Here is an 11,472-nt window from a genome sequence, read left to right on the forward strand (position 1 = left end):
GGGCAGGGGGAGGGACGCCCCCCCATATATAGAGGGCGGAGGGGGGAGGTCCTCCATATATAGGGGGCGGAGGGGGGAGGTCCTCCATATATAGGGGGCAGAGGGACATCCTCCATGCAGACGTACAGACAGACGGGCAGTTTGCTCACCTGCTCAGCTTTCAGCGTCAGCTCAATGAAGATTTGTTGAAGTTTCTCATTCACAAAGTTGATGCAGAATTGTTCAAATCCATTTTTCTGTAAGTAGAGAATTAAGGAATGATGTGACCCCGCTCATCCACTGACCCGCCCATACCCCACCAAAATCGCCCACATGTGCCATGCACTCGTACAACGCGAGGTCTCACCTGAAATATCTCAAACCCGTAAATATCCAGAACTCCGATGTTATATTCCTCGGCATCTTTCCTCATCGCCTTATTTACTGCCTGAGGAGCGAACAGGAAATAATAAATCTCCTCATAGGAGGTGACCTGGCACATGTCCCACCCCTGAGGTGCACCAATCCCCGCCCCCATCTTACCTGCACCAAGTAATCAAAGAGTCGCGTGTACAGAGCTTTGGAGAGAGCGTCACGGGTGAAACACGCCTGCTCCACATTTAGCGTCACGTCAATCACCTCCGACTTTCCCCCCCATTTACTGTCCATCTTCCGGCTGGTCAGCTTCTCCTGCAGCCGCGTCTGGTCGATGCCCAACAGGTAGGAAGGGAAAGCCAAAACTGTGCAGACACAGAGAGAAGATATGGGGGGCTGTGTTTGGCAGCATTGTACGCCGATCGCCATCCAAATGGTAAAATACGATATTTAATATTCTACACAGACAAGGAAATTCCCCTCCACCACCACTCACAGTCTGGGCTCTCCACCACCGCGTAGTTTCCGCTCTCTTTGAATGCAATGTTCCCCAGATGGAGGATTCCCGCCACTATCTGAATGACGTTGGCCTGAGCCTCGAAGGTGAGACCCACCACCTCCATCGCCGCCTGTCCAGAGAGAAGAGGGGCAAATATTAGTGGGGGCAATAGTGGAATATTCTAGAAAGGGGGATTTCTGGTTATCAAAGGGGCGGCGTCAACCAATCAGACACAAGCGCCAGTATCTACTCACCATGGTCTCGGCGAATTCCTTCTTATCGCTGACGTCCTCCACATGGTAAACCGCAGACTGGTTGAGGTAGAAGTAATAGTCGGGGGACGTTATCCCCAAATTCTCGCGATCTTCTGGAGTGGCGCCTTCCAGGAGCTGCCATATGGGGGAAAAGAGTGTCAGCTCCATGGCCAAGACAAACAACCAATCACCATCAATGTGCCCGAGAACCTCACCTGGTAGAAGATGTGGAAGTTCCTCTCCCCCGTATTCTGGCTGACAACACGGGATTTCTCCAACAGGAAGTTCGAGATCTTCCCCCCGTCCGGCTCCCCACCCCTGCTGAACTGAATCTCAAAATATTTCCCCTGCAAGAGACCCCAAAACTTCCATCAGTGACCCTCTGCAGAACATTGCACCCTCCCATCCCCCCTGACAGATACAAATGTATAATAGGAGTGTGTGGGCACATTAGAGTGTCAGCTCCTCTGTACAGTACTGCAGTATATGTCAGCACCATGTATATACAGGAAACATAGGCTGGGGTGCAGTACTGATGACGGGCACACAGTGGCAGAAGAGAGCCCAGGAACTTTCCTGGAAGTTTTATAGCTGGGTGTCACATGACCTATGAGCGTTTTCGGGCCCCGCAGCGTACATACACAAGGTGTGGTGTCAGGTGACTAATTTCCTGTCTCCGCCCTCCCATCCTGATAATATTCTGACATTTCATATATTAGTTCTGGGTTGAGGTGGTAGAACCTCTGCCAGGTTTTTATTGCTGTCCCCATTCAGAGAACTTCCCTTCACTTCCGGTCTTGGTGACACCACCAATAGAGAAGGTGAATCGCCCCAGTGGGGACACAACACCCAGACCGGGGCTCTAACCCTCTTACCCGCACTTACCGCCCCCTGGTACATCTCGATCTCCCTCTCGGTGAAGTACGGCAGCTGCTTGAAGGGGTTGATGGAGATGAGCACTGGCCCGATGTATGTCTGCGGAGTGCTGCTTTAAGGAATTCAAACAGTTACATTGCATATAAAAGGTGACTCCGCCCCCAAGGATTGACCAGCAATTTCATTGGCTCTGTGCAGCATATGCTCATTAATCCCACCCCTGAGGTATCACCCTGCCCCCATCTCTGACACCTTTTGCGCCCCCTGCTGAAGGATACGAAGATGAAGTCGTCCATGTATCGCTTCTTCAGGTTCTCCACGATGGCGTCCTCGGTGATCTTGGACAGGAGAACCATATCGTCCACTCCGCTCTGCCGCACATTCTGCGTCTGCCAATGGTAGCGCTCCTTGCTGCCCTGCGGGGGAGGAGCCATCACATCGGATTACTGACAGGTATAATCCGGGAACAATACTGAATCTCATTGGATGGTTCGGGTTATTTCCCGGTGGGCGGGGGAGGGGCTCAGTAATGGCCCCCCGGTGGGTTCACTTTAAATATTTCATTTTATTTGGGATTCTTTTGACATTTTTTGTTTTTTTTTCCTGCGTTTCGGTGTCACGCAGGGAGCTGCCGGCCCTTTAAGAAATCAGCGGAGACCTCTGAACACCTGAGGAATGCAGTGTCAGCCGCGCCCTCCTGAGGCCCCGCCCCCACCTGCAGGTCCCAGCAAGGTATAGGGGAGAGGAATGTGGGCGGAGTCAGGGAGCTTGCAATCTGCGGGACAACCAAAACCACCGAGCTGGGGGGCAAATAAAAGAATAAACGCCAGGGGGCGCTTTCTGCCCCCCACATACACCCATACAGGCTCTTGAGGTGTCCATATGAGACTGGGTGTGGCACCGGGGGAGGGGGGGCAAAGTCCAATCAGGGCGATCAATATCCTGCACTGAATACACAGGGGGAGGAGTGATGGGCCCCGGGTGACCCCTCTAGGCCATGCATACAGGGATGGGGGAGGGGCTGCACTGATTCTGGGGGTCACCCCTATGAGGGTGTCAGGGGGAGCAAACCCCAAATCCATCAACTCCACCAATCACCTGATCACACAACGAGGCTTTTCTATTGGATTGTGGCCTGCAGGGGGCGTGGATTGGTTGCCCCGCCTCCGAGGATCGCTTCCTTATTGGCTGGTCTGATGACCCAGCCTGGGAGGGGCTATGTTTTGGAGCCATTGTTTGGGGGTAGACAATTTACACCAGGTGGGGCAATATCCCCCAATAACTGCACACGTCCGCCATATTGGATTGGGGGAGATTCTGCCCCGACAGATCGGTGATTGTATGGTGTGACCCCGGGGCAAAGTTTCCCCCTCACTATTGGGGTGGCGGCCATATTGGCTCATTACATATGCGGGATCTGCTTCCTACGTCCAATCAGAGTCTGACTGCCCCACCAATGGAATCGTCTGTGGCCGTCCTATCAATCCCACACTGCCCGCCCAATCCCTGACCTAGAAGAGGAAATCTGACTTCACTGGCTGCATGCTTGCTCACAGACACCTCCCACTAAGTCTTTGGCTCCGCCCCTCACTATTATGGTGAATCTGGAGCCAACCAATGGGAACCAATCAAACCTAATAATGGGCAGCATGGCAAAGCGGGGGTGGGGTATTAGAGGCAGAGGGGCATTTGGTGGGCGGATTGCTCTTTGACACAATCAGCCAATCAAACGATTAAAGAGGACCGGTCAGCAAGGAGAGCGGCAGTGATTGGCTCGTGTGAGGTGCGTCATGTGACCGTAGATGTGTAACCCGAGCAATCCACAAATAAAGAGGACCGGTCTGTCATCACCCCACCCACCCCCCCACCCAATACCCGACCAGGTAATGACAGGGCCAGGGGCCAGATATCTCCCCCCAACCCACTGGGCCTGACAGCACCAGCACCAAATTGTCGGTTTCATCGGTTGGCACAGCCCCTCCCCCGTCCAATGATTTCCAGACAAAGCGAGACGATAATTCTCCGTCATTTCATAAACTTGGCCACACAGCATACAATCTGCTCCAGAATTACCACCATATCATGTGACCGCCTTCCGCTAGCCAATCAAACGGCAGAATCAGCTTTCAGAGAGATCAGACAGCGAATCAGACCTCCCCAGTATATAACGGGGCAACAACACCCCCACAATACCCCCCCGGGCACAGAATACATACAAACAGGATGTGGGGGGGGGGGCAATATTATATTATCAGGGAGGATGGCATTATACAGGGGGCAATAGATTGTATAAGGGGGTAGATATGAGAATAATGGGAGGGGGGCAATACAGAAAAGAGGGGGATGATCTGATAATAGGGGGCAATACAATATACAAGGGGGTAATACAGCTAATTAGGGGGCAGATCTTGGAATAGGGGGGCAATAGATGGTATAAGGGGGTAGATATGAGAATAATGGGGGGGCAATACAGAAAATAAGGGGGAGATCTGATAATAGGGGGCAATACAATATACAAGGGGGTAATACAGCTAATGGAGGGGCAGACCAGATTGTATAAGGGGAATAAAGAGATGATTGGTGTGTGTATGGGGGGGGGGGCAGTTCTCGGGGGGTTCTTACTATTTTTCTAATGTCAATAAATTGATCTTTAGGAGAAGCAAAAAAAAATTGGAGCAGACGGGGAAATTTACCCCAGATGTCGGAATTTACCTGGGGGAGTATTGAACTGGGAGTATCAATGGGGGTAATTGTGGGGTAAAAGTAGTGTTTGGGGCAATAAAGAGGTAACAGGACTCACCATGGTGCTGCTGTGTCAGGGCTCTATTGGGTGAATCTTTCTGGGGGGTCACACTGGCATTCCCCTCTGTGCCTGGGGTATCTCACACTTCCCCCACCCCAGGGGTCTCAGCAGTCCAGGTCCCACAGCTAGTCCAGGCGAGAGTCCCACAGGTAGTCCAGGCGAGAGCCAGGTGAGAGTACCACAGGTAGTGTCCAGGTGAGAGTCCCACAGGTAGTCCAGGTGAGAGTACCACAGGTAGTGTCCAGGTGAGAGTCCCACAGCTAGCCCAGGCGAGTGTCCCACAGGTAGTCCAGGTGAGTGTCTCTGCTTCCTGGAGGTCTCACCTGAGCTGCCTCTCTGCCCAGTCCCTTCCCTGGGGTCCTGAGTGTCTCCTCCCCCTCTGGTGGTCTCTGTGCACTCAGCAGGGGTCTCTTCCTCTCCAGTGACTCTTCACCTGGGCGGCTCCTGATCCAGGTGATCGGTGAGCCAGGTGGGGGAGGAGTAGTAGTAGGAGGAGGAGGCACTGTGGTGACACCTGCTGGACACAGTGGTACTGCACCTCAAGCCACACTACTTCTATGGCAGAATTCAATTAAAGGGAACTCGCACTATGATTACTCTGCTGTCATACCAAACGGCTTCAGTACCTTCTGTGCGACTGAGCTGAAGTCTAAGAGGTCCAATATGGCTTTAATCTGATTGGCTGCTTGTAGTGGGTTGGTGACTACATTCCTCATATAAGGGGTCACATGGTACCCCTTATATGAGGAATGTACCCTTATATGAGGAATGTACTCTCCAATCAGCTGAGCCAGGGGTCTCAGGCGCCCCCTTTGTGTGCCCTTTTGGGTCCATGGAATTTAGGGTGCACATTCTGTGTGACGATCAATCTGATTGTACAACGTGTGGGAGAACGGATTGGACAAAATGTGGCTGATACTTGATGCAGATTGGTCAGACAATCAGATCGGGGGAAGGGCTGATATTCGGCACAGATTGGCGACACATTTTATCTTCTGTACAATATCTGATAGAAATCCTGGATTGTACGCTGCCGCTCCTCGGGGTTGGGGGTTCTCTCATTCATAGCACTCCGATTGGGCTGTTACATTGATGTGAAATGTGCTCGGGGGCGGGAACAATAAGTACTTCAATTACATCTGGTTATTATTAGCTCATTATTAACCAATAAAAGACAGAATCTCTGGATACCATGTGACATCATGGGGGCGGGTTCTGATTAATTTGCTGGCCCCTCCTCCTGTTGGGATCATTGTCTTTTTTCTCTGATGATGACAATAATCTGTCAGTGACACTGAAAGGAAGGGGAGGAGCAAATCAATCCAGCATGTTGTGTAGGTCCCGCCCCAGAAGAGCCAGTCTGTTCGAGTGGGCGGGATTATGGATACTTTTTTTAGAATTTTATTTTCTGCCTAAGAAACACAAATCTAATGCTGGAAAGCGGGAAAAATCTGCAGAATTATATTTATAAACTGTGGCCCCACTGGGAAGACTTTCTCTCACTTCCTGTCCCCATGACGCTTATACAGGAACTGAGGGAGTAGTTGTCATAAAAAAATGGAAGTCCTTCCAATAGCAGGCTGTCCCTGGGTGAATAGAAGCCTACTTCAATTCTGTTTGGCTGGTCACGTGATCCACACATCAGAGGATTTCCCAGGCAGTTCTGTTGCTGCTCATTGGCTGAATGTGATGATGCCGAATAATTCCCCCCAGGAATAATCTCAGATCATCCTCAACCCAAAACATATATTGAAGATCTGCAGCTTTTATTATTACAAACCCTGGTGATCCTGCCATGAAGGTCACTTCCTATTAGAGTGACAACGCTCTGTTGATATTCACCAGTTCTGCAGCTGCGTTGTCACAGGACATTCTGAAGGAAACTACAATGGTGCACATTATATACAGCTATGGCCCACCACTGGGAAATTGCATGGGGACATGTGTGTGTGTGTGGGGGGGAGGGGTATAAACAGGAAGTGGATACAAAGAGGCTGCAGGGAATAGAACAAAAAAAATGGAAAATACATGAAAAGAGGAATTTTATTTAAAAACTGACATTTTATAATATACAGAACAAAGTAAAAGCAGTTTGGGGTCACAACTGTTATAATCACTGGACTGGCCAAACAGAATTAAAAATCCTTCGGCGAAGTATTGTTTCCATGTATGGTGATGTTTGTTCACAAAGCCCCGCCCCTGAATTGTGTGTCAGCTTTCCTGCCAATCTCATTGGTGGATTGCGGAGATTCTTAAGGAAAAGGCGACTCGGCCGACTCTGCTGGATTATCTCATTTTAATACAAAGTAAACATTAAAGCATTCAAGATGTATCTTAAAAAGGCCCCTCCCACCCCTAAATAAAGACACACCCCTTTCTAACAAGCCACTCCTCTCTCCCTGGATCGGTGGGGGAAGGAGGACCAATCAGAGGGCAGAAGATTGCGACACAGTACAGGTTTCCCAAATAAAACAATTTAAATAAAAATAAAAGAAAATAATTTTGATAGACGGAAAAGAAATAAAGTTGGATCGGCCCCGGAAACCCTCGCTGTGCCGGGGACACACAAGTTCTGCTCGCTCAGCAGACGATTCCATCCTGCTGGGGGCGTCACAGTAAGTAATGCTCCGAGGGATAAGAAGTGGGGGATATACTCAGGGGAGGGAATATTCACCATCCCGCCCCATCTGTCCGTCCCCTGCTGAGGGTTCATTGTAAATTGGGGGAGGTGCCGTTCTTCAAAAATGAAGTATGCGGTCACATGATTGAGCAGGGGGAGGGGCTTGGACTGTCTGAACACTGTAGATTGGTAGAGAATACTGAGAGACCGGGTAGGTGGCTGCATAGTGGTCTGTAGGATATGAGCGGGGGCGGAGCCACCATCACAGCATGATCCAGTCTGAGGGTGGGGGGCGGGGTCGCTCTCCTCCTCTGAGTCAGGAGTCCCGGAGCAGGGGAGGGTGGGGATTCTGGGTCCTCGGGGGCCCCTATCACATGATGCCGTTGGTCAGGTACTGGAAACCATCGTAGAGTTTGGTAGTGATGGACCTCATACTGCCGTCCACCATCTGCTCCACCAGAAGCTGCAGCTGCTCCTCCGTCATGTTCATGTGGAATCGCTCCTTCAGGTTACGGATGGTGCTGGAGCCATGGAAACAGGGCAACTGGGATCCTAGGGGGAGGGGAAAGGGGTTGGGGGTCAGAGCAATATGCAAATTACAAAATATCAAACATCATCCAGTGATCTCTGGCTCTGAATGGCACACACATATATAGGAGGGATGTACAAATAGTGGGAAGGGGGTATGCACCCCAGTAGTGCAGGGTAAGTGACCCGTCTTACCTTGCTGCATGATCTCCACAATCTGCACCACGCGGTCCATGTGTTTGCGGGCAGCGATCAGCCCCTGCAGCATCAGCATCTTGTAGTAATTAAACATGTCTCCGTTCAGTCCGCCCATCACCTGCAGGAGGGAGAGGAGACTGGTTATCCAGTGTAATATACAGCGCCCCCTACTGTACCCCCTACACACTAATATACAGCGTCCCCTACAGGAGGAGGACACTCCAACCCCATCACCTGCAGGAGGGAGAGGAGGCCCGTCATCCAGTGTAATATACTGCACCCCCTACACACTAATATACAGCGCCCCCTACAGGAGGAGGACACTCCAACCCCATCACCTACAGGAGGTAGAGGTGTAATATACAGCGCCCCCTACTGTACCCCCTACACACTAATATACAGCGGCCCCTACAGGAGGAGGACACTCCAACCCCATCACCTGCAGGAGGGAGAGGAGGCCCGTCATCCAGTGTAATATACAGCGCCCCCTACAGGAGGAGGAAACTCCAAACCCATCACCTGCAGGAGGGAGAGGAGACTGGTTATCCAGTGTAATATACAGCGCCCCCTACAGGAGGACACTCCACCCCCATCTACTACAGGAGGGAGAGGAGGCCCGTCATCCAGTGTAATATACAGCGCCCCATACTGCACCCCTTACACACTAATATATAGCGGCCCCTACAGGAGGAGGACACTCCACCTCCCCCATCACATGCAGGAGGGAGAAGAGGCTGGTTATCCAGTGAAAATACAGCGCCCCCTACTGCAGCCCCTACACACTAATATACAGTGCCCCCTACAGGAACAGGACACTCCTCCTCCCCCATCACCTGCAGGAGGGAGAGGAGGCTGGTTATCCAGTGTAATATACAGCACCCCCTACACACTAATATACAGCGCCCCCTACAGGAGGAGGACACTCCACCCCCATCCCCTGAAGAAGGGAAAGGAGACTGGTCATCCAGTGTAATATACAGCGCCCGGACACTCCACCCCCATCCCCTGAAGAAGGGAAAGGAGACTGGTCATCCAGTGTAATATACAGCGCCCCCTACAGGAGGAGGACACTCCACCCCCCATCACCTTCAGGAGGGAGAGGAGGCTGGTCATCTAGTGTAATATACAGCGCCCCCTATAGGAGGAGGACACTCCACCCCCCCATCACCTGCAGAAGGGCCCCCTACAGGAGGAGGAGAATACTCCACTCCCATACACCCTCGTAAGTATACAGCAACCCCTACAGGAGGAACAGGTTGCTACGCTCTTAATTTACCCTCTAATATACAGTGCCCACTACAGGAGGAACAGACTGCTCTCCCCTTATTCATCCTCTGTATTACACAGCACCCTCTACAGGGGGAACAGGCTACTACACGTCCTCATTCACAATCTGTAATATACAGTGCCCCCTACAGGAGGGGGACACTCCATCCCCATACACCCTGCAGCATCAGCATCTTGTAGTAATTAAACATGTCTCCGTTCAGTCCCCGCATCACCTGCAGGAGGGAGACAGGACTGGTCATCCAGTGTAAAATACAGCGCCCCCTACAGAAGGAGGAGGATACTTCACCCCCCCACCATCTGTAATATACTCCACCCCTATACACCATCTGTAGTATACAGCACCCCCTACAGAAGAAACAGGCTGTTACACTCCCAATTTACCCTCAGAAATATACAGTGCCCCCTACAGGAGGAAAAGACTGCTCAACCCCCATTCACCCTCTGTTAAATACAGCACCCCCTATACACGCTCTACAGGAGGAAAAGGCTACTGCACCCCCATAAGTTGCATTACAATTCTAACAATTGTACACGGTTTATGTATTCTAATAAAGAATACAAAGGACTTCACATTATTGTCCCCGGGATTTTCTGCACAGAGGTGGAAGTGGTACATGCACAGTGATGGGAATAAAATGTCTGCTGCAGATCAGATGATAAAGCGGAGTCTTCAGGTTTACAAAACAAGGAAATTTGTTTGTAGAAGAGAACAATTAAGCAAATAATGGGGGTGAGTGTGGGGAATCCCCTCACCCGTCTGCCTGCATTCCTCCATGATGTTATTCTGGCAATGGAAAAACAAGAAACAAGATGCATCGCCGCCATTGTGACCAGTGTGCATGGGGCTCCGTGCTGAGCTTTGTCTGAAGCCACACGGAAATATTATTTGATGATTAGTGAAGCCCCAACTTCTCTTTTAAATATTGGAGGAGGAGCCAAATGATTGGTAAAGATTTGCACCACAATATAACTGAGTAATCTGAGTGTCACAAACTGACCAATCAGATGTTTCGTGTGAACTCCATCCATCCTATGACCATTACTATTGGACTTTCTGCCAATCTCTGACTACACGCTTGGCTTTGATTGGTCCCCGGGAGAGGACACATTTCACTCACATCTACAAACTCTGACGTCAATTTGAAGGCGGAGGTCTCAAAGCCCAGATTCCGGGGGGAGCTGGACAGGATAAAGCCGAAATCAATGTGTATAATGTGACCCTCGGCATCCAATAGAATGTTTCCATTGTGCCTGGAGAAAAAGAGGAAATTATATATTAAAAATCTTACGCACATCACCTCCATTTTCGATCACATGACCACCATACAGTCCCCCAGGTCAGTCCCTCCAATCACACAGCCTGCCCTGGGCACTAAACCCGCCCTCAGGTGGGTCCCCTCCGACCTCTCACCTGTCTTTGACTTGCAGCAGGTAGCAGACCAAGCAGTACCCGGCACAGCTCTGTACAAAGTTGCGTTGTGCGGTCAGGAAGGCTTCCGTGGTGTAGCTTCCATGTTCCTGGAGGAAATAATCCAGCAGAGACAGCTGGGACTGTTTCTTCACCTGATGGATGGACACGGCATTGACCACCGGCTCAATCATACCGCTGTCTGCCGAGATCACCAGAATCTTGTATGGCCTGATCCACAGCGGCACACGCTCCGTCTCCCATATGGACTGGAGGAAATAGAACGGGACGGGGTTTAGTAAATCTAACCAATCGATCATTATTTATTCTTCAATAGCACAGCTTACCGGGGGAGGGGGCAATTGTTATCTGCTGCGGTAAGTGAGAGCAAAGAAAGTCATTATTTCCTCCTCTGATACCACTTATCACCAGCAGTAGGAGCTCACTTTCCATTACAACACATTACCAGCAGGGGGAGCCATCATTTCCCACTCATTACCAGCAGGGGGAGCCATCATTTCCCACTCTCCATTACAACACATTACCTGCAGGGGGAGCTAACATTTCCCGCTATTACCACACATCACTAGCAGAGGGAGCCATGATTTCCCACTTTCTATTACCACATATCACCAGCAGGGG

The 11,472-nt window shown here is 50.8% G+C and overlaps 2 protein-coding genes across 2 annotated transcripts in view; both read right to left on the reverse strand.

The window, feature by feature from the left end:
* The window catches only part of LOC140342454 (unconventional myosin-Ie-like), a 10,015-nt gene extending 7,598 nt beyond the window's left edge, over positions 1-2,417 (reverse strand). Inside the window, exons 1-8 of the mRNA XM_072428651.1 lie at positions 2,236-2,417; positions 1,993-2,095; positions 1,323-1,454; positions 1,108-1,242; positions 851-983; positions 523-719; positions 347-427; positions 150-236 (exon numbers count right to left, since the gene is read on the reverse strand). Coding sequence (XP_072284752.1) covers positions 150-236; positions 347-427; positions 523-719; positions 851-983; positions 1,108-1,242; positions 1,323-1,454; positions 1,993-2,095; positions 2,236-2,417 — 1,050 coding nt within the window. The remainder of the gene's footprint in view (positions 1-149; positions 237-346; positions 428-522; positions 720-850; positions 984-1,107; positions 1,243-1,322; positions 1,455-1,992; positions 2,096-2,235) is intronic.
* Positions 2,418-6,811: 4,394 nt separating this feature from the next.
* PI4KB (phosphatidylinositol 4-kinase beta) overlaps positions 6,812-11,472 on the reverse strand; it is a 17,374-nt gene continuing 12,713 nt past the window's right edge. Inside the window, exons 7-10 of the mRNA XM_072428652.1 lie at positions 10,834-11,099; positions 10,541-10,673; positions 8,130-8,250; positions 6,812-7,958 (exon numbers count right to left, since the gene is read on the reverse strand). Coding sequence (XP_072284753.1) covers positions 7,777-7,958; positions 8,130-8,250; positions 10,541-10,673; positions 10,834-11,099 — 702 coding nt within the window. The 3' untranslated portion in view covers positions 6,812-7,776. The remainder of the gene's footprint in view (positions 7,959-8,129; positions 8,251-10,540; positions 10,674-10,833; positions 11,100-11,472) is intronic.

This window comes from Pyxicephalus adspersus, chromosome 12, assembly GCF_032062135.1.
Source record: "Pyxicephalus adspersus chromosome 12, UCB_Pads_2.0, whole genome shotgun sequence".
Classification (NCBI taxonomy): Eukaryota; Metazoa; Chordata; class Amphibia; order Anura; family Pyxicephalidae; genus Pyxicephalus; species Pyxicephalus adspersus.